This window comes from Hypanus sabinus, chromosome 23 (assembly GCF_030144855.1).
Source record: "Hypanus sabinus isolate sHypSab1 chromosome 23, sHypSab1.hap1, whole genome shotgun sequence".
In the NCBI taxonomy this organism is placed as follows: Eukaryota; Metazoa; Chordata; class Chondrichthyes; order Myliobatiformes; family Dasyatidae; genus Hypanus; species Hypanus sabinus.
This window is the reverse complement of record NC_082728.1, coordinates 20,148,829-20,176,753: the sequence shown is the minus strand read 5'-3', so window position 1 is coordinate 20,176,753 and position 27,925 is coordinate 20,148,829. Positions and strand designations below refer to the sequence as shown.

The 27,925-nt window shown below is 42.3% G+C and overlaps 1 protein-coding gene across 1 annotated transcript in view; it reads left to right on the top strand.

The window, feature by feature from the left end:
- The window catches only part of LOC132380343 (E3 ubiquitin-protein ligase rnf213-alpha-like), a 163,611-nt gene that overhangs the window by 122,575 nt on the left and 13,111 nt on the right, over nucleotides 1-27,925 (top strand). The window contains exons 61-71 of the mRNA XM_059949090.1: nucleotides 2,513-2,547; nucleotides 5,842-5,939; nucleotides 8,877-9,033; nucleotides 11,201-11,366; nucleotides 13,589-13,686; nucleotides 16,050-16,295; nucleotides 23,117-23,249; nucleotides 23,507-23,596; nucleotides 24,203-24,365; nucleotides 25,849-26,050; nucleotides 26,129-26,206. Coding sequence (XP_059805073.1) covers nucleotides 2,513-2,547; nucleotides 5,842-5,939; nucleotides 8,877-9,033; nucleotides 11,201-11,366; nucleotides 13,589-13,686; nucleotides 16,050-16,295; nucleotides 23,117-23,249; nucleotides 23,507-23,596; nucleotides 24,203-24,365; nucleotides 25,849-26,050; nucleotides 26,129-26,206 — 1,466 coding nt within the window. The remainder of the gene's footprint in view (nucleotides 1-2,512; nucleotides 2,548-5,841; nucleotides 5,940-8,876; nucleotides 9,034-11,200; nucleotides 11,367-13,588; nucleotides 13,687-16,049; nucleotides 16,296-23,116; nucleotides 23,250-23,506; nucleotides 23,597-24,202; nucleotides 24,366-25,848; nucleotides 26,051-26,128; nucleotides 26,207-27,925) is intronic.

The window sequence follows — 27,925 nt, the reverse complement described above, 5'->3', positions numbered from 1 at the left end:
AAGCTGGTATAGTTCCAATTCTACGAGGTGCCTCTTGTAGGAAGTGTAAGGAACAGCAAAGTTCACTGCTGTCCCAAAGACCATGATTTTGTGCTGGTTCTGACAACAATCTTCAGCAACCCTTTTTCTTAAAAATGAGTAACCAACAAAGAGACTTTCTTGAAGATGTGATTACTGCCTTTCCTTGGTGTATCCTCCCTTTCCAAAAGGTGATGGTGAAAGAATGTGTTTGCGCCTTAAAGTCGTTACTGCCACATTTTTTAATGTTTGCAGGGGCACCAATTGCTGTTCTTTTGTAGTTGTCATTTGGCCTGCTGACTTGCTAAGCAGGAGTACTTTGGCACTTGAAAAGGACCAAGGACAATCATTTGGCTGCAGGTTGATTAGGACGGTGCCCAAGTACTGTGCCTGTCGTCACCTCTTATGAAATGATACGTTTCAAAAGCATGAGAAGATAATAAAAGGAAGTTCATCCTTTGAAGCCTTTTCACCACTTAGAACTGATCTCAGGTCAACTTCCATTGCTCTGATCCCTCCCTTGATTCCAAAGGTCTATGGCTCTGTCTTGCCTATATCACTGAGGAAAAGAATTCCAAAGACCTGCAAAGTACTACAAACAACAAATTTATTATATTCTCATAGTTTTTTTAAAAAGTATTTTTTTATTTGGACACAGTGCCACTTAATTTTGTGCTCTCCTCCAAGAGGTAACATTTTGTCAGCACCTAATTTATTAATTTCTTATGATTACCTTTGAGATTATGTTTTTTTAAGATTACCTTTGAGTTTTTTTTAACTCAAGTGGAAGTGAAGTGTCCTCAGCTTCTTCATCTCAGTGCTCAACCTTATTAATCAATATTGCACTGACATCAAACCTAGTGTATCCTGCCTTGGGTACAGACATTAAAATTATACAGAGTAATTCAATGCAAAGTCCTGTACAATTTCAAGATGATGAAGGAGATGGGGTGGGGTTAGGGGCCATTACCAGATGTTTGAGGAATCGATGTCCATGCCATTAGGTTGGAGGCTACTCAGATGGAATATAAGGTGTTGCTCCTTCAACCTGATGGCATGAACATGGATTTCTCGAACTTCAGCTAATGCCCCTCTCTTTCACCGTACCCCTTCCCATTTCCTTCTCTCACCTTATCTCCTTACCTGCCCATCACCTCCCTCTGGTGCCCCTCCCCCTTTTCTTTCTTCCATGGCCTTCTGTCCTCTCCTATCAGATTTCCCCTTCTCTAGCCGTGTATCTCTTTCACTAATCAACTTCCCAGCTCTTTACTTCGCCCCTCCCCCTCGCCTGATTTCACCTAGCATCTTGTGTTTCTTCCTCCCCTCCTCTCACCTTACTCTTGACTCATCTTTTTTTCTCCAGTCCAGATAAAGGGTCTCAGCCTGAAATGCCAGCTGTACCCTTTTCCATAGATGCTGCCTGGCCTGCTGAGTTCCTCTGCATTTTGGATGTGTTGCTTGGATGTCCAGCATCTGCAGATTTTCTCTTGATTGTGATTGAACCCCACCACTGTCTATCAAAATTCCTCTCCACCCAGTTTTCTCTAGAACCTTCTCCCATTCCACCATCCTGATTGGCTGACACAACATTCCCAAATTGAACATCACAACCCCTTATCTTTAACTGAAACCCTAACACTATCAGCGGGACACACTCCTTCTACAGAAAGCTACAAAATGAAAAACCTTAAGAACATCAGGAGTAGGCCACCTGACCCGTTTAGACTGCCCCACCATTCAATAAGATCATGGCTGATCTGTCCGTAAACTCGGCTCCATATACCTGGCTTTTCCCCATAACCCTTAATTTCCTTACTATGTAAAAACCTATCTAACTGTATCTTAAATATATTTAGTGAAGAAGCCTCAACTGCTTTCCTGGGCAGAGAATTCCACAGAGTCACCACTCTCTGGGAAAACCAGTTTCTCCTCATCTCCGTCCTAAATCTTCTCCCCTGAATCTTGAGGCAATGTCCCCTAGTTCTAGTCTCACCTACCAATGGAAACAACTTTCCTACTTCTATCTTATCTATCCCTTTCAAAATTTTCTATAAGCATTAGCAATAAAAATCTTAACCAGGGCATAACATAACATTCCAGACTAGCCTACCACATGGGATTTTGCCAAGGCCTTGCTATAATCCATTACAGACAACGTCCACTGCCCTGCCTTCATCTCCTCATCTATTCTCTGGTGTTTCTCAGATATTCATTCCCATTCAGGAGTTACCTTGCCAAATGAGCATTCCACATACCACATTCAACGAAGTGGGACTAATTGCACACAAGCACAATGCAGGCTTTTTCTGCTTTTGTAAGGAAGACACAGGCTACTTTTTTGTCTAGTTTACATTCAAGGTATTTTCAGATGCAATGTATTCCAATTTTAAAATAATTTTTAAAATGCTTCATACAGAGAAGGTTTAACAAAAAGAAATCTTCTTGTTCTTGCTTCATTTCCATAGTAACTTGCACTTTGTGTGTTTCTGTCCAGATTGTTTATGTGGTGAAGAAATTCAAGTGGGCCAGGTAAGGACCCAGATTTATTACATAAGATTAGCATGTTGTACAAAATTTAGATCTGTTTAACTTGCACAAGTAATACTTTGTATTTCCTTTAGTCACTTCATTATTAAAATATTAACTGATTATTTGCAATTTGTAGCTTTAATTTAACAGTGACATAATGTGTACAGTATTTTGGCACACATTAGGTGTTAGCTTGACATTGACTGGTTGTGGAACATGGTTTCTCTTTCTACTCTTCCTTAATGACACACTTGAGCAGGATGGAATTCTTCAGAGTTAGGGAGATTAATGGTAAGATTTCATCAAGGACAAGAATTCAAGCATTTCTCTTTTACATTTCATGTTTATTGGTCTTTTTAATTTGTGCTGACTAGACCAACATTTATTGTCTATCCCCAAATGACGGTGAACTGGAAGATTTGCATTTATGTACCCAGAGTTATGTGTAGGTCAGACTAGAGAACAACAGCAGACTTCCCCTCTCTTGATGGAAAATCTTTAATCAGAACCTAATACCTTGTGGTTACGATTCCTGATCCCACTTTTTCACTTCTAACTGATGTATTTAATGATTTGGATTTCTCAGTTGCTCTGCTGCAATTTGACCACACTCTCCAAATCAGTTGTCCAAGTTGCCAATTTTAGGCATCTGGTGTCATGATTGTAAGTGACTTGGCCTGATTTACATAGAGCTGACTCTTAGCACTAAGGAATTTAGCCTGGAACAAGTCCCCCAAGATTTTGCTAGTTTTGTGTTAATAGTTTCTCTCTATGGCCACAAGCTGCAAGTTGCAAGCAGCATAAATCCCAGAAGCATAAGAGAGCAAGGATCACTGCTGCCCAGTAGACTGTGCCAGTTTTGAGGTCTTGATCTTTGATCTCCTGAGAACATGCTTGAGCTGCAAGGAATGATCCTTTTCCTCTGGAGGCCTAACATTGCGCTGGTGCAATGGAGTCAATGGTAAATTTTATTATCAGTTTCTGTCTTTGTGGAGAGATGATTCTAAGGTATGAGAAACAGTTCATTTTCATTAGGACCTTGCTGTGAACCCTTACTATTGGGAAGTGCCATTCAATGGAGGCAGGTTGGTAAGAACTTGTGAATTGCAAATGTTGCGACTGTTGTTTATTTAATATTTCAGTAATATTGTAGGTATATTGTTTGTTTAAGCTTCCTGTTGTTTACATAATTGATCTTGAGTTGTATATAAAAGTATGTGAATGGCATATGTTATTACAGCACCACATCAATAGTGCATGCTTCAGTAAAGTAAAACAAGGAGTAGACATGTCTTCCCTGGCTCTGGTTTTTTCCGATTAGTTTTATGTTTTGGAGTTAGATTTATGTAAATCCAACACATAAGTGACTACTGACATAAGCCACACAGAAGCTCTTGCTGGGAAAATCTATGTCTCTTCTCTTCACACATTGTTTTATAATTTTTTAAAGGCAGTAAACAATCAACGACAGGTTTAGTAGCTATAATTACACATTTATCTCTACCATTTAAATATAGAGAGGTAACTTTTATTACTCTCTCCTGGCCATCTCATTTCACCTCTCCATTCTCAGCCATGACACAGGGTGTCGACCCAAAACATTAACAATTTTTTTCCCACCAATGCTGCTTGGCCCACTGAGTTCTTCAGATTGTGTGGAACATGCACATAATTACATATTTACAATGGGAGCACATCCCAAGTGTCACTCTTCTGACTATTGGCAAGGAATGAATACAGTCCATAATGACGGGAGCAGGTCGGCACCAGCCTTCTTGGAAGACATGCAGACTGAAGAACACCCTTCATGTACAAGAGACACTAATGGCTACGAGAGAGAACACTGACTCAAATGATTAGGGTAACCTAACCCAGCCCAACTAGCAGAACCCATTTAAATATTCAAATTACAATTTGTTACAGTGCGTATAGAACAATACAGCACAGTACATGGGGAAAAGGCAGGTAGGTGGAGATGAGTCCATGGTCAGATCCGCCATGTTCTTAATGAATGACAGAGCAGCCTCGATGGGCTAGATGGCCTACTTCTGCTCCTATTTTTGTGTGTTCTTATGTACAGACCCTTCAGCCCGCAATGTTGTGCCAACCTTTTAACCTACTCCTAGATCAATCTAAAGCTTCTGTCCCACAGGGCCCTCCATTTTTCTTTCAGCCATGTGTGGTGTAGAGAGATGGCTCCCTGAATATCCAACTTGCCAATTACAGTCGGAGTATCTCATGCAGTACTGAGAGACCTACACATGTCACGGCTGTCAGTGAATTGCTGGACCTCCCATACTCTTTAAGTGCACCATCGTTTCTTCAGTCGCAGGTTTTCAGCTGGACCTCTTTTTCAGGCACCTGTAGGTTTTTTTAGGTCTTGAAGCATGATTTCAATACTGGACTCCTGACATTTGCAGTTAATCAGTTGCTGGATCCCCCCCCTCCCCCATCATTCCCATCAAATCCACCTTAGTTTTTCTTGTAATCTAGTAACTAAATCACCATCCCATCGTATCCAGAGTCCTGGCTTTAGTTCAGCACCCATTTTAGTAAAGTTGCTGTCATAAGGCACCAATGGCTCAGTGAACTGGGTTCAGTGTTAGTGAACTGTCTACATGTTCTCCCTGTGAGAAAAGATATGAAGGTTTTTAAGTTAATTGGCCACTGTATTGTGTGAGGTTATGCAATTTGAACAATTTGTGAGACAATTTGTGTATGCATGGCCTGAGTTTGTGTGTGACAGAGAGGGAGTTTTGTGTGAGTTTTTGACATACTTGTGTGTGTGAGAGGATTTTCCCCCTTTTGCCACAATTGGTATTAAATGTCTAACTCTATGACCATATACTCACCAGACCTGCTACCATAGCCAAGAATCCTTCCTGGGAACTTGTCTTCACCTATCACCTTCCAGCTAGCCTCCTTCCCCTGCCACTCCCTACTTCTTTTATTCTGGCATCTTCCCCTTTCCTTTTCAGACCTGGCCCAAAACGTTGACTGTTTATTTATTTCCATTGATGCTGCCTGACCTGCTGAGTTCCTCCAGCATCTTGTGTGCATTGCTTTGGATTTCCAACATCTGCAGAATTCCTTGTCTTTATCATAATGAATTGTTGTCAAACAGCCTTAACCAAGATTTTGCTGACAGTGGCCAACCTCTCTCTCTTTGAATGTGCCACAGTAACGTTTTCTGCTGGCTGCTTATGAATGATTATCACATTAATAAATGTAGCCTCATTGTTCTGGTGTGCAGAGTCAAGCTGATCAATAATAATGCAATTGTTTGATCGACAGTGTGGGAGACCTGTGGAGCATGCTCGATGTCCCACCTGCAATGCAAGGGTTGGTGGAGCAAATCACACACCTACTGCTGGATTTACAATATCAAAAGGGTATGTAACATTTATAATCAGGTTAACTTTGCAGCTGGTTTGTAAACTGCCCAGTGCAAATAGTGATTCTGCTGACTCAGGACTGCTTTCCAAAGGCATGGAATGACATGCAAGTACTTAACACGACATGCAGCCTAACTAACTGGTGGGGGGAAGATCACAGACAAGCATGTGACCTGCGGCAGCACTTTAACGTAATGCTTGACCGAGCCACCGTCCTGGATTCATTTCCTGCCGCTGCCTGTGAGGATTTCATATGTTCTCCCCGTGATTGCGTGTGTTTTCTCCGGATACCCTGATTTCCTCCCACATTCCAAAGGCGTACAGGCTAGTATGTTAATTGGTCACGTCAGTATAATTGGCACAGGCTCAGTAGGCAGGAAGGGTCTGTTAGCATACTGTCCCACTAAATTTAAAACAAAATTAAAAAGCAAACATCAATTGGGCTCCCAGCCACCACATGCCTAATTAGTCTCATTAGGCTCTCCCTTGGGACAATGTTGTCAGAAATGTTGGAGAAAATCTTGCTAAAAAGAAAATGTTTCCCTGTTCAAGAGAAGGCAAAGAAGGTTGGCACCAAAACCGTCATCAGCTAGGCCTGTAAGGAGATGAACTCTAATCTTTACCAAGGCGCTGTCTCTGCAGCCTGTTGTTGTAAAAGATGGTCCTCATTGGCATCTGTGACCTCTAAAAACTTCAAGGAAGTTCACACAAGTGATTGTATTGGTCTTGAGGTCAGTGTAGTCTTCCCTGTCAGAGACCTTGCTTTCAGGGTCCTTTTTGGGCCTGCTGATGCTTTTCTCCCCCAGATATATTCTTATATGTATGATACAACTAGGATTTGTCATTTTCTTTGTTCACTGTACCACACAATTCAACATGTTCACTTACACCATGCCAACACCACTGACGCTTCACCCAAGCGTTACACCAGGGAAGCGTTTGAAACACTGGTCTCTGGATTGTCATCTATCCCCACGGAGTCTTTGCAGTAGTTGTACAGAGCCTTAGTGGTCTGTCAGTACATTCCCCTGTGCCAGTTGACAGTACTGGATACGATAGGCTCTTTTAAGAGACTCCTGGATAGGTATATGGAGCTTAGAAAAATAGAGGGTAACCCTAAGTAATTTCTAAGGTAAGGACAGGTTTGGCACGGTCCCAAAGGGCCTGAATTGTGCTGTAGGTTTTCCATGTTTCTGTGTATTTGCTGTGGACATCACCTTTTATTGGAAGATAAGCGTTTTAGAGGACTCAAGTACTTCATTCTTAATATACGTAACAAGTACGATTGGGCTATGTTTTTTCCTACATTCATTGTACTAAACATTTTCTTACAATATATCTATTTCATCTATGTTTCCTCCTCTGTTACCCCTAACCACATGTGCTACCCTCTGTTGCATTGCAAAGCTGAAAGAGTAGTTACCAGGGCAACAGGGAGCTGTTAACCTTTTTCCAATGTGACTTTGTATTCACCCCTGAAAAGGATGTTTCAGTGCATTGTGGGATTCCCAGAAGTGAAGCCATTTATAGGAGAACCTCTTGTCCTGGTAACACCTCGCTGGTGACTTCCTGTCATCGGTATTTTTTTTAAAAAAGGTTGTCTTTCAGGTTGCTCTGACCCCAGGAAGGCCTGTGCTAACCTTCTCCCATTATTCCTTGCCAGTAGTTGTAAAAGCGACGGTTGTGGTGTCATCCTTTAAGGACAGTTGCCTGAGTTCAGAGCAGTGAGAAAATGCGGGTGAAGATTTCTCATGCCATTTCTTCTGTCACCTGTCATCCTCCTATTTATTTTTTAATCTGATGTATATGGAACCAGCTTTCTTAGCGAATGTTTCTAGGGTCCATTTATTTCCAGGTGGAATCTTCTGAAACAACCTGGGGACGGGGATCCTTGAAGTTTATTTACAGTGAGTGGTGCAAGTGAAGTGCCATCATCATTATAAACCATGGCGTATGACGTGAGCGATCACGATCTTATCCTTGACCATCATTGTTTTTGGCAAATTTTTCTACAAAGGTGGTTGGCCCATTGCCTTCTTCTGGGCAGTGTCTTTACCAGATGGGTGACCCCAGCCATTGTCAATACTCTTCAGAGGTTGTCTGCCTGGCGTCAGTGGTCTCATAACCAGGACTTGTGATCTGCACCAGCTGCTCAGGTGACCACCCATGGCTTTTCGTGATCCTGATCAGGGGGCTGAGCAGATATTGCAGGCTAACAGAGGGAAAGTGTGCCTTAGACCTCCTTTGGTAGAGACATATCTCCACCTTGCCACTCAGCAGATGAAATGCATCTGACACAAAAGCCCAAAACTGTTAATACTGCATCAATGTGATCCTCATCTGTAACAACTCTACTGTTTTATGACAAATCTCTAGGCTAGGAATTGTTTGGTCACTTTGGAAGGCAAATTTGACCAGAGGTAGGTTTTCCTTCAGAAAACATGAACCAGATACACTCAGCCTGCTGTATGTGGAGCAGGTGTATTTGAGTTGAGAATCTGGATGTCATTCCCTTTGTATCTAAAAAAACAGAGAGAACCATTTACAATAGAATCCAACAAGATCCCTATTGCAGATACAATAGGGTCTTATTCTCCTCAATAGGGAGGAAAAGATAGTGGCGCAACGCAGCACATGCAGCCTCTCTGGAAAATGATATCTGTTACGTGTTAAGTAGGGATCCGTGCACAATCCTGATTTGATGGAGGCAGATGTGAGAGCGTGGAGGAAAACCGACAGAAGATATGTTCACGTGACAAGCCTTGCCCATTGGAGCAGTGAGCTATGCAAGTGTTGCCCCTGTTATCCAATGAGGTCTGACCCAGGGACTGTGGGATCAGATAAAGGAAGGTAAGTGGGTAAAAAGCCCACTTCCTATAGTGGAGCTGAAATTGATGGATCTCTTGACTCAACCGGCTTATCTTTCCTTTCTAGTCCCCAAAGCCGAATTGAGATTGGTCATATCTTGGGACCTGCCTCCCAGAGAGAAGAAGTTGTTGCCCCTGATCGACGGATGTCTCCTACTGCTTTCCTGTTCATGCGAATTTTGACACACATATCGATGATGCTTGGAACAGTTCAAGATCATCAGGTAACTCAGCCCTTCTCTTCAATGCTAACCCCTTGGTGCTTGAAACTGAGACAGATTTAGGAGCATTCTGGATCCTTGGCAGGTTTGGCAGCTAGCAAAGCGAACTATCGGATTTTGTCTTGCTGTTTTGTGGGCGGGGCTTATCCTGATCCCCATGACCCGTTATCTCATTCAAGACCCTTCTGCTACACATACCCAACCTTCGAGGATTAGGTCAGTACCTAACAGAAAATGGACAAAGGATCTTCAAAAGAGGATTCTGTCCAACAATTTTGGGTACGAACAGAACAAGTTCTGGTTTATTACAATGTCACTCTTTCAGATTCTGTTGCTGGCCCTTAATAAAGTAAATAGTTCCTGCCCCCACTAAAAGTATACTATCATGAATTTCTCATAAAATCACTAAGTCCTGCACTATAGAAACAAGCCCTTCAATCCACTTTGGCCACCGAGCACCCATTTTATTCTCCCAAATAACCATCCACTTGGGCCAATTTATCTGCCAACCAGCACATCTTTGACGTTGTGGGAGGTGACCATGTCACCGGGGGGAAATGGAAGGTCTGTTTAGTTAGCAGCTGGTGTCAGATCAACCCAGGCTGTTAGCTGTGCCACTCTATATGAATGGATTGTGCTCAGATATTGATGTTCTTATTTCCAGGACTTTAAGATTAAACTACCTTGTACAGTATCTTTAAATTCAATTATGTGAGGTCACAGTGGAGATGTATGAAAGCATTTGGATGATGTGTGGCTCGGGTTGTTAGGTTGAGTCATTCTCCAATTTTGGCAATTTACTTGCAAACGTTCAGTAACCATGCAAAGAGACATCGTCAGTGCACTGTTGATTGTGGTGTGTTCTCCAAATGCTTGGACTTTATACATAAATCTGGCGACCCACTTCCCCGCGCACTCGAACCGGCTCACAAAGCGGTGCACGCTGGTATTGAGGCAGGTCCCAAAAAGGGCGCCAAGCCTTCTTCACCAGCAAGGGGAAAAGCCCGCGCGCGGGACGGGACTGTGAATATGCGCCCCCGACAGTATTCCCGCCCGGGGAGGGCGGAAGGCTTTAAAGTGAAGCTGCGAAGTTTGAATAAATCTCTTTTGCAACTGCAGCTCACTGACTCCATGTCATTATTTCAGCGCTGCGTGTAGCACACCGCTACATAAATACTTTTATATACTTATACATGTCCAATCAGCTGATTGAAAAGTATATAAAGGCCAAGCATTTGGAGGACACACCACAGTCGACAGCGCACTGATGATGTCTCCTCACGTGGTGATGAAACGTTTGCGAAGAAACTGCTAGGGTCGGAGAACAGCTGAACCTAACCATGTGTGAGAGTGGCAGAGGCCTTCAATCCACCTTAATCGTGTGGATTGTGTTGATTCAAAGCTGATGTGCAGAATCAGCATCAGACATGCTCCGGTAACTGTAAATGGCCATCAGTGCTTGGTCTGGGATCCATTTTAAATTTGAGGTTGATGTATTTCAAATGGTAGAACCCAATCAGAACTGATGTCATTTAGTGTTAAATGGAAATGAATTTAGGGTTAATTTTCAGAAGTACAGATCCCAGATTTCATGATCAAAATGGGAATATTGCAGTTTGGCCTACTGCTAGGATTCAGCAAGTTTTACCTTTGCTCAGGATCTCCGGCAGTTCTCAAGAGCATCAGCTGGAGGTTCGGCCTAGCACAGAATCTGCAGCCTCTCTGGATTTCATTGGCTGTTCTTGGGGTGTAAATATAAAATGGGAAAGGGGAGTTTCCCTTGTTCAGCTTGCTTTAATAAAGTGTTGTATTGGGGTATTTTTGTTTATTTCTTTAATGAATAAATTTTTTACTTACTTCTTTCCATTTTAATATTAGAATATCTGAACATCAAAGATGTGTATTAACTATTAACACAATGTTTTTAGTCAGTAAAGGTAGGAAGAGAGCTTTTTTTGGATGCCAAAACACTTGGTATGGCTTTTGGAAAAGAACTTACCTTGCCAAAATCCTGCTGTGGCTTAGCCCAATCCATCAGGGTGTAGGACACTTCAAGACACTAAGTAGTCTCCTAGCAAGGGGATTCTGTAGGCAGAAATCCAAACAAGGGCACCAGACCAATTCCATTTTGTATAAAATAGAAGTGGCCTTCTTCTAACTACCTTTGCAGATGATCGCACGAATGATTAGACCATCGGTGTCAAATGTGTCGGAGTTCTTGTGGGACCACCTGATAAAAGACATGGACCAACTCAGAAGGTCACTAGGAAAGAACATTGACGATGCAGCCACCTGCATTCATCTGGTTATCGATCAACTGCTGAATGAACCTCAAGGTAACAGTGAGAGGGCTTGTGCTGAAGTCCCTACAGGATTATACTGAGTTTCATGTCCAGACAATGGAACGTGTGTCCACTTCTTACTTTAGGATTTCTGGAAGGAGACTTGTTCTACATTGAGCTCTTTACTCGAGTTTCATAGTATTTATTTTGTTGTTTAATTTGCACAAATTAAAGTTATATACAATTTATCTTAATTTCAGTTTATGTTAACTTATGTTTGTCTTCAGTTTGTACCCTGCTGCAGCTGGAAAAAGTTAATTTAAGCCTTGTGTTTGTGTGCCTGTGACAACAATAGCTAAACTTGAACTTGCAGTTATCAGTTGAATATTTTGGGTACCAGAGGCATGTCAATAGCCTTGAAACCAACTAAGTAAACCTTTTGAATTATTTCCATTTGTGTAAATTAGTTGCTTTTTGGGCTTTTGATTGTATTTTACGTAATATTGGTAATATCCAGTTAAATCATTTGCTCACAAGTTAAAAAAAATATCGAAAAAGTCAGAGGTTTGGAAAAAAGTAAGACTTTAGCATCCCTTGAAAGGAAAAGATGAGATGCAGCAACACGCAATCCCAACAATATTTGCAAAGGCATTGGGCGAATCCAAGATGCGTGGACCTTTGGTGCTGGGATGGGAGGAAGGGAAAGCGAAACCGAATCAGTTTCATTAACACTGACTTAATATCATGCCTTTTGTTGTTTTGTTGCAGGAGTACAGTCCAATATATAAAAGCTCAATAAATTACAAAAAGCAATATATCTATGAAATAAATAATTTGTGCAAAAAGACGGTAAAAATAGTGAGGTGCTGTTCATGGATTCATGGACCAATAAGAAATCTGAAGGTGGAGGGGAAGGAGCTGTTCGTAAAATACTAAGTGTGTGCCTTCATGCTCCTATACCTCCATCCTGATGGTAGTAATGAGAAGTAGGTGGTGGGTGTCCTTAATGATAGATGTTGCCTTTTGAAGGTGTCTTGGGGAGACTGGTGCCCATATGGAGCTGGCTGAACTTAGAACTTTCTGTAACACTTGCCAATGCAATGCATGCACCAGATGGGGATGCAAGCAGTCAGAATTATCTCCATTGTACATCTGTAGAAATTTGCTCATCCTTGAGAACTCTTTCATCTCCTCATGAAGTATGGCTACTGATGTGCCTGCTTTGTAATTAATTCAGTATGTTTGGCCAAGGATAGATTTTCAGAGTTGTTGACACCCAAGAACTTGGAAGTGCACACTGTTTCAGAAAGTGCTGACCCCTTGAGGAGGACTGATGTCCATCAACTTGACCTTCCTGAAATACACAATTAATTCCTTGGTCTTGCATTAAGTGCAAATTTATTGTCGCAAAACCAATCACCAATCTATCTCACACTTGTGAGGTGCAGGTCGGTCTGGGATATATCACACAGAGGAAGATACCCTGATGGGACTTACTATCAAAAGGATTAAATCCCATTGCAGTTCTCCTCCCTCAATAGATCACCTGCAGAAAAAGGAGTTTGGAAATATTGCCACGTTTCCCTGACACAGGTCCTAAAGGAAGAGGTGGCAGGTGTTCCAACTTGAAACTTGCCATGATTGTTTGGCAAGTTCAGACCTGAGTTGTGTGTGAAGCTGTCACTGTAGTCATGAAGCAGTTTAACATGTGGCAAAACACATTTTTGTTTGTGTCAGCTCAGAAAATATATTTTGAATTACTCAGGCATGACTCGATAGGCTGAATGGGCTAATTACTGTCCCATTCTGGTTCTTTATTTCATACAATGCATTTACTGCAATATTCTTCTGAATCTTAAATCAGTCTTTCAAAAGTACATCATTTAGATCCTGTGTTTTAGCAAGTCTGCATTGTAGTTATATATATCTGTTCTCAAAAAAACTTAAGATATAACTATCCCTTTTTAAGTAGAAAGAAATGTGTTTAATGTGATTCATTTTCAATAAGTAGAGATGCAGTTATCAGTCTGTAGTAACTGCTGCCGAAAGTGGGGGATGTGGGTTCACTTGCAGTATTGAAGAGAAGTTTGGATAAGTGGATGGGAGGGTTATGGAGGGCTATGATCCAGGAGCAAGTCAATGGAACTAGGCAGAGTAACAGCTTGGTATGGACTAGAATATCCAATGGCCAGTTTCTGTGTTGTAATGTTCTGTGGCTCTATAACATACAGAACAAACTTGAAACTAAATTATAAACTCGGTGACTTTTTCCCCAGGACAAGCAGCAAAGCGGACTGAATCCCTATCAACAAAGGAAGCTAGAAATGCCTGGGAGAGCCAGTTCATCAACTCTATTATTTCTCCACTCTTAGAGGTTAGTTAAGTTGAACAGTGAAAAAATTCTTTCTAATGCCCAGATCATGTACATATGTCCATTAACACAACTCAATTTTCAGCATTCAGAATTACACTCATTGGCCACTTCATCAGACATCTCCAATATGTAATAAAGTGGCCAGTGAGCATCTTCTGTACGTGTGTGGCCTTCTGCTCCTGTAGCCCATCCACATCAAGGTTCGATGTGCTGTGTGCCTTCAGAGATGCTCATCTGCACACCACTGTTGTAACACGTGGTTACTTGAGTTATTGTCACCTTCCTGTCAGCTTGAACCAATCTGGCCATTCTCCTCTGACCTCGCTCATTAACAAGGCGTTTTCACTCACAGAAGTGCCACTCACTGGATGTTCTCTGTAAATTTTATAGAGACTGTTGCACGTGGATGAAGCACTGGTAGCAACATCAACCAATTTATTGGATTCATCATACACAGGAAACTGTTAAAGAGTATTTCAAAGCAAACGTGAGAAGGAGTGGGAAAAACGGCAAGACCAGACCATGGTCATAGATAGATGCTCTTTGAGTGCAGAATTAACTATTTCAAACCACTCATCAGTTACCTGTATACTTAAACTAACTACTCCATCATTGCTTAATTAACTTTAGCATATCATTAACCGGCATAGTGGTGAGCACAACACTTTACAGTATCAGCGATGAGGTTAAATTCCTGCTGCCATCTGTAAAGAGTTTGCATGTTCTCTCTGCATGGATTTCCACCGGGTGCTCCTGTTTCAGCCCACAGTCTAAAGGCATAGCTTTTGGTAGGTTACTTGAGCTTTGTAAATTGTCCCGTGGTGAAAACAGGGACTGATGGGTGGAGCAGCTGAAAGGACCAAAGGGGCTTATTCGGCACTGTATCTCACTAAATAGACCTTGTCCGTAACCCAGGCTGCCGGTTCAATCTCAGCTTCGCCATCTGATCTAGGCTGCTGTGTTAGTGCAGTACCGCATGAGGTGGTGCTGTTTTGGTAATGTGTATCTGAATCAGGTTTATTATCACTGCCTTACATGCAGTGATATTTGTTGCTGTGCGGCAGCTGTGCAGTGCCGCACATAAAATTACCAATCATTACAAAATGAATAAATACTACGATAAAAAGGAATAATGGCTTAGTTTTCAGAGGATCATGGACTATTCAGAAATCGGATAACGGGAAGAGCATTAATTAACAGTGTTAAGCTGAGCACAAACAAGAGAAAATCTGCAGATGCTGGAAATCCAAGCTACACACGCAAAATGCTGGAGGAACTCAGTAGGACAGGCAGCATCTATGGAAAAGAGTGCAGTCGACGTTTCGGGCCAAGACCCTTCAACATCTTGGCCTGAAGCGTCGACTGTACTCTTTTCCATAGATGCTGCCTGTCCTACTGAGTTCCTCCAGCATTTTGTGAGTAGCAAACTGTCCAGTCTGTAAGAAGGACATAAAAAATACAATTTCAAAATTAGAAGAGCTTCCAAACAATTACCCATCAACCAGCATATCTTAAACAAAATATTTAGACATTCCTCTCATCAAGGTTTACAAGACCTTGCTGTTTAAAAATTAGCTGTCTCATTGATCTTTGGTTTAGCATTGCCTAAATTTTGTTTTTAATTGGCTGTGAAGAACTCAGATGTTCTGAAAACAAAAATGGCACGAAATTAATTCAAGCTCTTTATTTTTGCCTCTCCGAGACTTACTGGTCAGAACACGCAGCTTATGAGGTCCTCCACAAATTGGTTTTGAGTTATCCAGCGTTCATGATTAAAATTACTTAGTTCATCATTTTTGTGGGGTATTTTCTCTTCAAACTATCGGTCTATAGATTTTATGGTTGGTATGTTGCCCATGCTCACCCATAGGACAGGTCCCATGTTTAAATTTGTGACTGCTCCCAGGTCAGTCTGCTGTCCCACACTAGACTGAGTCCCCTAGCGCATGGTGTGATGTAGGTGACCGATGTGGGCGCCAATCACAATCTCCCATAAAACATTTGTAAAAGCTTAGCCAGATAACTAGAACCTCACTTGTACAGTAGTACACTTAGTCAAATAGTGTGCAGCTTAGCATGTTGTGTGGAAGATTGTGATGTGGAAGACAGCCTAATAATTTCTATTGCCTTTACACAATAATTAAATGTAACTTTTTGTTCTGGATGAGTCAGACAAAGCACATCTAAGTTTAGATTACCAGTGAGTTTTGAAAATTCAATGTGACTTTTAAAAATTCTACTTCATTAGCAGTAATGGTTAACAGTGTAACACACCTTCTCTCCCTAAGAATATTTGCTGATGAACATTTTAAGTTACTGAATATGTAAAGGGGGAAGTGTTCCTCTGTTCTTCTCATCCCCAGAATCTTGACAAAAGGTTGCCAGAAGTAGCCAAGCAGATGAGCTCTGATGACAGAATCGGCGGGAGTCCAATTGTTAAAATGCTGTACGGGGACCCATCGGATTTGCTGACCATTCCTCGTAACACTCTGGATTGTTCCTCTGCCTGGAAATGTCAGCGCCGAACATGCATCAAGGTCTTCACTCACATCGTTGAGCAAAAAGATGGGGAGAAACTGACACCAATTCTGTGGCAGTTTCTTCAAAAGGTAACTGAAGTGCTTTTTCACTCATTTAATCACAAGGGGAGAACATAACAATAACAAAGAGTTTACTAAATTGACTTTTAAATGCCAAAGTGGTAGAATATGTCAGAAACTTTTCTAGAAGGACTGCAACACATCAGCCTCACTGCATAAGTCTTCAAGTCAGATTCTGTCCTATAAACATATCACTGCTTGATCATCATCAGTTAGTTCCCTGACCACCAGCATTGTGTGGGATTACTGTCACTTTCACCACTAAGACTGGGTGATAATATTGTCCTTGCTGGCTGAGCATATATCCTGTAAAAGAGATTAAATAAACACTATTCGTCCAGATCCAGTGTTTAAGAGTCCAGTGTTGTAGTCGTAGTCTGTTGGTGCTCCCTAGCTCTCCAGCTGAAATAATTGACCTAATTGACCCACATTAGCATAATTAAATCTCTCATCATCTTAAAAACTTCAAAGGTACAATTTAATGTCAGAGAAATGTATACAATATAAATCCTGAAATGCTTTTTCTTCACAAAAACAGAGGAATGCCCCAAAGAATGAATGACAGTTAAATGTTAGAACCTCAAAGTCCCCCCAGTTCCCCCCTCCCGCGCATAAGCAGCAGTCCTCCCTCCCCCCACCAACAGAAAAGAGCGTAGGCACTACCACCGAGCACTCATGTGCGAGCAAAGCAATAGCAAAGACACAGACTTGCAGTTACCCCAAAGAGTTCACGTTTCACCCAGTATTCAGCATACGACAGGTTCTCTTTCTCCTTAATAAGGGAGAAGGAGGTGTCTCCATTTTCCCAGCGAGCAGGGAGACATATCAAACAACTCACTGGTTTACAATGCTAAAAGTCCATTACATCACTTTTTTTTGAGCTCTGTGCCTGAAGATCGCAAAGATCCCGGGTCTCCAGGCACACAGCAGACATCCCGATTCCCCCAACGACACACAGGTCTCCTGTCATGACACCGACCCTTAATCGGCCTGTTTCCAGAGCCCTGAGATCCTAGGCTTCCGAATTTGAGCTGGTCCCTTAGGCCGAGCCTTTGGCGTGCCGAACAACAGCCAGTTGCGGAACCCCAAGAGCGGGTCCCATTCCCGCAAAGAACCGTAGTCAGCGTGTAACTCAAGGTCAGGGTGTTCAAAAGAACCCTGAAAGTGAAAGGTTAAAGATGGAAATAGAGCTGTTTCTGAAGATGCAAGCAAAGGAGTCGCTGCTAGATGCCACCAATCCTCCTAAGCTCTACCTCCTACTCCTCAACCAATTGTCAATGAGTCATGGCTTTTCTACAGCATAGATCCAGCAGCCTAAGTCTACCTAAATACATAAGATGTATCCTTTCCAAAGGGTAAAAATTGATCTCCATGTAGTCTATCAGAACTGAAGCCTGACCAAGAACTTGTATAAAATAACATACTGCTTTTGTGAATAGAATCTAGATACATTGTATTTAGCAATTTACCTCACAGAACCCTTGGAGAAATTTGCACCATAAGACTCTGATCCCTTTCACCATTATTCCAATGCTATAAGAGAAGATTGGACCTGTTCATGTGTATAATACTAACCATTTCCTTGTTAAACATAATTAACTTAGATTTATTCCCTTAATATATCCCGGCTGAAATCACTTTAGGAGACGCATGTTTGTCTCTGCCCGTGGCTCGCATGGTCTATATAATTCAGTAACTTGGCATATTTTCCATAGAATTTTAAAGTAATGATGAAGAATGCCTCTTCTGTGGTTGGGTTGTCTGTATTTATCAAATGCAAGGCAACAGAGGAAAACCAGCTGTCAGTGTAACTGTTCTAACTTTGAAGAAACAAAGCTATAAAGTGTTTTATTTTGTTCACTTAAAATACTAATCAATAAATATGGTGTATTAATATTTATTAATCAATAAATATGGAGTCCCAATAAAGGACTGTGACAACAGCTGAGAGGATCATAGGGGTCTCCCTACCATCAATTGGGGACATTTATCAGGAGCGCTGCGTATGCAGGGCCCTTAGTATTACTGTCCAGCATCCTCTTTGACTTTCTACTACCAGGCAGGAGACTCCGATGCATAAAGATGAGAATGCTCAGGATGAGACACAGTTTCTTCCCTCAGGCCATTTGGCTTCTGAACTCCCTGCTGCATCATATTCAAAATGTCACCGGTTAATCTGTTCCATACCTCACAATGTTTAATTGATGCGCTGTAGTTTGTTATTGATGCGTGAGCCATCTGTCGATTTTATCCTTGCCTTCATAAGTTATCATGTGTTACGTGCACTACTGTGCTTTATGTATTGGCACGTGGCCAGGTGGTTAAAGGCATTTGTCTAGTTATCCGAAGGTCACTAGTTTGAGCCTTGGCTGAGGCTTGCATGTGTGTCCTTGAGCAAGGCACTTAACCACACATTGCTCTGCGACGACACCGATGCCAAGTTGTATGAGTCCTAATGCCCTTCCTTTGGACAACATCAGTGGCGTGGAGAGGGGAGACTTGCAGCTTGGGCAACTGCCAGTCTTCCATTAAAAAAAACCCTGCCTAGCCTTGCACCCTGGTCCATGTCTTTCGAGACTAACGGAGGCCTACACTGTGGTTCAGAGAAACCTTGTCTCGTTTCTATATATAATATGGCTATATACATATATATAGTAAAATGGCAATAGAAGTGACTTGATTTTTAATGTTTTGGCATACTTAGGAATAATGTGATATCTCTGATGTCATTCGTACTAGCACTTCCAGTCTATTAAATCACACTGTAGTGTTGGCTGATCTGTGGTTATTTCAGGCCCTCGTATTAAAATACACCGTCCAGCACAGAGATTTGAGGTGCAAATTTTATTCTCTGGTGGGAATGTTGCTGAGCATAATGTCGGGGGTTGGTTTCAGAAAGACTCTCAGCTGCCTTGCCTTTTTTTAGCGTGCTTCGTGACCGAACCTAAACTTCTGGGAACAGTTGCCAGCACTACTATTAGGCTGCTTGGAGGCCCGGGGCCAGGGAATGATTTTGTGGAATCATTGAGTCATTTAGCATAGAAACAGGCCCTTCACAGGCCAAGTTTACTTTGGCCATCGAGTACCCATTGACACGAATCCTTCACTAATTATATTCTACTCTGCCCTTCCCCTTCAACTGCCCCAGTTTCTTCCACTCATCTGCACTTGAAGGACCAATTAACCTACAAGCGCACTGGTCTCTGGGGTGTTGCTGGCAAGCCAGAATACCTGGGTAAATCTGGTGTGGCCACAGAGAGGATGTACTAATTCCACATGGACAGAGCCTTCAGTCGGGATGGAACCAGGCCGCTGGAGCTGCGACGCTGGCACCTATCAAAAGGAAACTGTGGCAGGGAGCTGGATGAGGAGAGTCACGATTCGGGTTTGCTGTAGCGAGGGCTCCTCTTGGGTCCTCTCCTACCCCACCTCCCACTCATTCTAAGGGAGCAAAGCGGTCAGAACAAAAGGAAGGCATTTACTCTTGCGGGCATTGGAGAGTGTTCAGAGGAGGTTCATGAGTATGATTCTGGGAATGGAAGTGTTGATTTATTAGGGGCGTCTGATGGCTCTGGACTTGAACTCACTGTTGGCTGGAAGAATGGTGGGGGGTGGATCTCATTGAAACCTATTGAATCTTGAAAGGGCTAGGTAGAGTGAATGTGGAGAAGATGTTTCTTATAGTGGAGGAGTCCAGGACCAGAGAACACAGCCTCAATAGCAAGTGTGTCCCTTTAGAGCAGAGATGAGGAGGAATTTCTTTAGCCAGAGGGTGGTGAATCTGTGGAATTCATTGCTACAGATGGCTGTGAAGTCCAAGTCATTCAGTATATTTTAAGTGAAGTTTGTAGATTTGTGAGGGTTAACCTTTTAGAACAGAGGTAAGGAGGAATTTTTTTAGCCAGAGAGTAGTGAATCTGTGGAATGCTCTGCCACAGACTGTGATGAAGGCCAAGTCCATGGATATATCTAAGGCAGGGCATCAGAGGATATGGCAAGAAGGCAGGTGTATGGGGTTGAGTGGGATCGGGGATCAGCCATGATGGAATGGCAGACCAGACTTGATGTGCTGAGTGGCCTAATTCTGATCCTTTGTTTTATGGTTATGGTTGATTAGTAAGTGCATCAAAGCTTATGAGGAGAAGGCAGGAGAATGGGGCTGAGAGGGATAATAAATCAGCCATGATTTATTTATGATAGAACAGCAGAATAGGCTCAATAGGCCAAGTGGCCTTATTCAGCTCGAAAACCTATGGTCTTACGGTTATCTGTTGCATGATTGCATCTCCCTTGAAATCCAGGTAAAAAATAATTCTCATGGCGTCTTCTACGCTGATTTAGGAAAGATCCCCTTTGGGTGGGCCCAGAGCTGATCATGCTGCATTGAAGCTCGCCTCTGCTGGCATCTGCCTGGCTCAGGTCAGGTGCTCTGTCTCGATACCTGGTAACTTGTTCCTAGCTTCATGAACATTGACTTCTCTAACTTCCGTTAATGCCCCTCCTCCCCTTCTTACCCCATCCCTGACATATTTAGTTGTTTGCCTGTTCTCCATCTCCCTCTGGTGCTTCCCCCCCCCCCCCGCCATTCTTTCTCCTGAGGCCTCCCGTCCCATGATCCTTTCCCTTCTCCAGCTCTGTATCACTTTCGCCAATCACCTTTCCAACTCTTGGCTTCATCTCACCCCCTCCGGGGTCTACTCCTATCATTTTGCATTTCCCCCTCCCCCCACTACTTTCAAATCTCTTACGATCTTTCCTTTCAGTTAGTCCTGATGAAGGGTCTGGGCCTGAAACGTCAACAGCGCTTCTCCCTGTAGATGCTGCCTGGCCTGCTGTGTTCCACCAGCATTTTGTGGGTGTTGCCCTCTTCTGGTTTGCTTTTCCTGTGTGGAATGTTTTCAGCCAGTTGCAGTTGATTGTGAAAAGCCAGCCACCGTCCAGGGCATATTCTCTTCTTGCTGCTGCCCTGGGAAGGAGGCAAAGGAACTTAAGTTCTACATCAGCAGATTCAGGAACCGTTATTACTCCCAAACCATCAGGCTCCTGAACCAGTGTGGATAGTTTCACTCACCCCAACACTGAACTGATTCCACAATCTATGGACTCACCTTCAAGGACTCCACAACTCATGTTCTCAATATTATTTATTAATTATTTGTTTTATCATTTTGTTTATCTTCTTATATTTTCACAATTTGTCATCTTTTGCACATTGATTGTTTGTCCGCCTTTGTATTCTTCCATGAGTCAGAGACTCATTCCACCGAGATGTAACACTGAGCATCATAGGAAGTCATTCCTGCCTGTGGCCATCAAACTTTACAACTCCTCCCTCGGAGTGTCAGACACCCTGAGCCAATAGGCTGGTCCTGGACTTATTTCCACTTGGCATGATTAACTTATTTTTATTTAATTATTTATGGTTTTATATTGCTATATTTCTACTCTATTCTTGGTTGATGCAGCTGTAACAAAACCCAATTTCCCTTGGGATCAATAAAGTATGTCTGTCTGTCTGTCTGATTCTATTGTGTTTCTTTATAACTATTGTGAATGCCTGCAAGAAAATGAATCACAGAATAGTATATGTGTCATACTTTGATAGTAAATTTAATTCAAACTTTAAACATTTTACTTGAAAGAATTCTCAGACTGGACTTTCAGTTGTTGCTAAGTTTAAACAAATGAGTGAATTTTGTGTGATTAATAATGTGCTGCAGTTAAGTACCAGTTCTGCTGAAATTGATGCACAGATTACACCATGTTTTGTTGTATTTTGTGACTCTCATTAGTCTTTCCAAAGTCAAATTCAGTGTTCCACAAAGTCAGCTGAAATAAAAGATTCAGTATCCATCAGGTATTTGGATGATTTGTTTAACCATTTGTTCTGTGTTTATTCAGAGTAGCATGATACTTCCACCAATTCGTAGAGAGCAGCAAGATGGGGAAAATACATTGACACCTTACTGCCCTGTTGTCTTGTTTATTATTTATTGTAATGCCTGCACTGTTTTGTGCACTTTATGCAGTCCTGAGTAGGTCTGTAGTCTAGTGTAGCTTTTTTCCTGTGTTGTTTTTTTGCGTAGTTCAGTCTAGTTTTTGTAGTGTCATGTAACACCATGGTCCTGAAAAAACGGTGTCTCATTTTTACTATGTACTGTACCAGCAGTTATGGTCAAAATGACAATAAAAGTGACTTGACTTGACTTGATTCTTGATTGCTTAAGGTAACTTGTTAGCACAACTAACAGTTCATAGCAATCTTCAAATGCCCCCCTCCACCCCCCCAAAACCTGTGATCACATAAATTTTCACAAAAACCCAGGAGTTTTAGGGCCAGCATCTCCATCACAGGCTGGCGCAGTAGCATTAGCAGTGAGCGTACTGCTTTTACAGTGCAGGCAATTGGGGTTCACTCCCCGCTGCGGTCTGTAAGGAGATTGTCCATTCTCCTGCGCGGCTTTCCTCAGCTGCTCCAGTTTGCTCCCACATTCCAAAGGGTTAGTGAGTTGTGGGCATGCTATCTTGGCACTGGCAGCATAGCAATAATAGCCGACTGCCTGGCACGTTGTCATTGATTTGATTTGACACAAATGGTGCATTTCACTGTATGTTTTGACATTTTGATGTACATGCGACAAATAAGGCTAATCTTAATCTAGCCACTGAGCCACTTTTTATTACAAAACATATTTAATTACGTGAAATAATGTTACAAAAGTCTTTTGAGAATGTCTCTGGTTCTTTGGTCAATGCCACAGAATGTCTAGACTGATTACAATAACAATACCACTCTGAATTTGATATGTGTCCTGGGTATTGTTTTATAGGAGCGTTATATCAGGATGCTTAAATATTTGCCTGACCTTGTTGAGCTTCAGTATGAGTTAATCAGGAGACTCCAATGCAGCTCAAATGTGAAATCGAAGAAAATTTCTCAGTTTCTTCAACAATTTCCTTCAGGTAAGAGGTGCTTGATTTTATTTTCAATGCTAGTAATATTGATCCACAATTTAGTATTACTGAATTATCACACAGGGGTACGCTGTTCAATAGATTGTTGGAGTAATCTTCTGCTTGAGTAATCTGCGTGATGACAGTCTGTGAAATATAGTCACTGGAAGGCGTTGAATGGAGTGATTCATTGTGAACGCAACAGTGCTATTAAGAACCAGTTTAAAGACACAAAGATTATTTTTGGTTTATTTTTATGTTCCTAGGTCAACAAGGTCACAAGCACAACTTTGAGAAATGGATCAATATATTCTTACAGCTGTGGAATGAGCTGCGATTGTTACTGCAAAAAAACAGTGAGTGTGTTGTAGCTATTGGCTCCACTTTACTCTGGGTTTCTTTCTTTAGCATTCATTCAGGGTGGTGACACTCTCCCTGACTTGCTGAGGCATCCGACCAATTTCAACAGTGGCCTTCAGTTAGCCAGGGCACCGGGGATTCTGTGTGCACCTACATTAATCCAACAAGTGCTGGCTAACACTCCAAGCATTTGAGGTATCTAGTTACATTTCTGACATCAAGTCTTCTTACACACAACCTGGCTCAAGCTTTGCTTAGTCCTGTTGACAAACTAATCAACACTCACTTTAATAGGTCAGCCTGTACACCTGCTCCTTAACGCAAATATTTAATCAGCCAATCACGTGGTAGCAACTCAGTGCATAAAAGCTTGCAGACAGGTCAAGAGGTTCAGTCGCTGTTCAGACCAAACATCAGAATGCTGAAGAGCATCTCTGAGTGCACAATACGTCGAACCTGAAGTGGATCTGCGACAACAGAAGACCAAATAGGTCCACTCCTGCACCTAATAAAGTGGATCTAAGTGTACTGCATGCCCATACTGTCACACCGTGTGTATTTATTGCTGATCAAGTTGTACTTTTAAATGTTTTGTTTTCCAGACCCAGCGATTCCAAAAGAAGTGTGTCAGGATTTAACTTTTGAGAGTCCCATCGAAGTTCTGTTGCCCCAGCAACGGGGTCTGGGGCTTTGTGCCACTGAACTAACCAAGTTCCTCATTGAGGTTCAAAATAATATCATTGGGGCCATTAGTGAGCGTAAAAAGTAAGTACTTTCCTGTTTTAGTTTCATGTGAATGCCAAGGACAGCCCTGCACCCTCCACCCATCACCACCACCATGAGTGAATCTATATGATATTGGTCTGCTGCAATGTTTCCCAGAGAGTGTATCAGTCAACATTCTTTACTAGACCAAATTCTAATGACTTCTAGCCAGTGAATTAAATGGGAACCCTGAGCTGAACGTTAGCTCTATTTGTCTCATGTACATTACATTAAAAAAAAGTCAGGCTTATTGTCATTTCAGTGTATTGTCAAACAAGACATTTCTCCAGACAAGGGTGTAAAGCACGGTAGTATACATAACACAAAATAACTTCGGGAAAGTGAGGATAAGATCTGTAGATGAATTACACACAAAATAAAGTGCATAAATTAAATATTGTGAGGTGCAGAACAGATATTAAATATGTGAGGTTCAGAAAGGAAAGTGCATAAATTAAATATTGTGAGGTGCAGAACAGATATTAAATAAGTGAGGTTCAGAAGCCTAAAGTTTCCCATCCTGGTCGTTCTTGTTCTTATGCATCGGAGTCTGCTTCCTGATGGTAGAAAGTCAAAGAGGACGCTGGACGGATGGGTGGGATCAATAATACTAAGGACCCTGCGAACGCAGCGGTACTGATAAATGTCCCCGAAGGATGGCATGGAGACCCCTACAATCCTCTCAGCCTCGCTGTCCTTTGTGGGGACTTCCAGTCCAATGCTCGGCTGCTCCCAGACCAGATGGAGATTGAGCTTGGTCAGGACACTCTCAATGGTGTTCCTGTAAAACACAGTTACGACGGGTGTGGGGGAGCATTGCTTGCCTCAATCTCCTTAGGAAATGGAGGCGCTGAGGTGATATTGAGGGACCAGGTGAGGTCATCCGTGATGTGAAAGGTGCACTTAACTCTCTACAGTGGAGTCATACATTGGCAGAAGGGGGTGTTTACAGTGAAATGGTTCTTTATGCACCAAATCAAATCAGTGAGGATTGTACTGGAAATGTTGCCATATTTCCAGCACCAGCATAGTGTACCCACAACTCACCATCTCTAATTCACATGTCACTGGAATGTGTGAGGAAGCTGGAACACCTGTAGGAAAGCCACACGGTGATGAGGGGAAAGTGAAATAAGCCCTTACAGACAATGGTGGAATCAAACCACACCTGGTGCTGTGAAGCATTGTGCTAATCGCAGGAGCCCAGTTCTTCCAGGACCCCTGCGCATGTGTCCTAGGCATGGAAATCAGAGTTGAGCAGGAGGCTGGGTGCCAGGGCAACCGACTGACTGTGGCCTGATGGTGGAGTGCGATGTTCTGAAGAGAGAGACAGGATATAGCAATATGCAGGCGGGAGCCACAAAGAGCAAGTCCCACCACTGGGATCTGTCAGGATAATATGGCCTGTTGCTTTTCACCTACATTTTGTGTTTAGGAGTGAAAAATAAATGGATAATTTACCGTTTCTTGTATTTCCTGGTAGACTGACCATCAACCCAGAGGCACTATTAGATGCACATTTAATTCTCTGTGATCCTGACAAAGACTTCATCCCACTTGTCCTGTCAAACTGCCAGTACACCCTGGAGAAAGGACAGGAGACGTTACCCGAGTACGATATCAGAAACATAGAGAGGCAGCTGATACGACAGTACCTGAAAGGGAAACCTACAATCGTTCAATCGGTAAGCTTGTTTTTAAATGAAGATTCTGTTCAACTTGGAGGCTCTGATCTAATTTATGTTCACATTTTTCCATTACAGAAGATTCCCAAATTTGTGGCCAGGCAAGAAAGAAATTACTCAACCATCTTTCAAGAGCTGAGGACAAAAATACCTCAGGTATTTATTCTGCTCAAGCAAAACCAATTTTGCAATCTGGATGCAAGACGGTAGAATTGCAAGAATTAAATGACTTCATCCATTATTTGCAAGTCAATTAGATAGACTGTAGATTTCTTTATGGTGCAATTGCTTTACTGCACTGTCTAATGGTTCATTCTGATTGGCAAGAGCTCAGCTTGTGAGTATATTACTAGCCAATTAGACGTGCTGTATGTTTGGTTACATGCAGGGTGATGCAATTGGCACAGCTGCTACCTCTTGAACAAATACTCTACCCCATAGAATTTTGCAGGTGGACAGATATTTCATCTACAAAGAACTCCTGGCACAGAGGGAGAGAAATGGGTTATGTTCTTGAAGTCAGATTGGGTCACCTGTGATCTCATTGGATGGTGCTGCAGCCTGGAGGGGCCAACTGACCTATGCAGGCAAAACCTTCCCCGTCATTGAGCACATTCACAAAGAGCGCTGTCACAAGAACCCCGCGTCCATAGTCAAGGAATCCCTTCATCCAGGCCGTGCTATGCTCTTGCTACTGCCATCTGGCAAGAGGTTCAGGAGCCTTAAATCCCACACCACCAGGTTCAGGAACAGTTATTAACTTACAACCATCAGGCTCCTGAACCAGTGTAGATCGCCTCTATCACCTCAACTCTGAAATGATTCCACAACCTACAGCCTCACTTTCGAGGACTCTACAACTCAATATTATTTATTTACTTTTATTATTCACACAGTTTCCCTTCTTTTGCATGTCAGTCTGTGTTATTCAGAGATTTTCATATATTCTATTGTATTTCTCTGTTTTTCTGTAAATGACTGCAAGAAAACAAAGGTCATGGTGGTATATGGAGCCATATACATACTTTGGTAATAAATTTGCTTTGAACTTTACTCCTGCTCTTGTAATGTCTTTCAGTTTATTCACGTTTGTGTCATGACAGATCATCCTCAACTCTTCTTCTTGTGCTATGGAGTAAAATGGAGTTCTCTGTTCGGGAACTTGTGAAGCCTCATGTCAGTCATGGTTAATGAATTCATCCTCACCCTGCTCCGACTTACAGAGGGACAAGGCATATGTCAGCCCCATTTCCCGTCTAGCCCTAGTTCTGGCAACTGGATCCTTCTCCCAATTCCTGCATGTGCAAACAGATTCCAGCCCTTCCTCTCCCTCTGATTATTTGTGTTACTGTTCTTTTGCCAGTGAGTTTATCCATGACAATAAATGTGAGGCAGCATGAAAGTGGGGTTTTGGCACCATATCAATACCTTCACTATTGTATCTCTGTAGTTCAATGATTCCAATATGGATACATTTTATAACCATGGAGTTATTTGATTTATTGATTGAGATTCAGTGCAGAATTGGCCCTTCTGGCCATTCGAGCCATGCTACCCAGCAAACCCCCGATTTAGTTGTAGCTGAATCACGGGATAAATTACAATCACTAATTAACCTACCAACCGGTGCATGTGTGGACTGTAGGAGGAAACCGGATCACCCGGAGGAAATCCACGCAGTCATGGGGAGAGAGTTCAAACTCCTTACAGGCAGTGGCAGGAATTGCACCCGAGTCACCGGTACTGTAAAGCGTTGAGCTGAGGACTACTGTGCCGCCCTTACAGAGCAGTACAGCAGAGAAACAAGTCCTTTTGTCCGTCTAGTCCATGCCAAACTTATTCTGCCTAGTCCCATCAACCTGCACCTGGACTGTA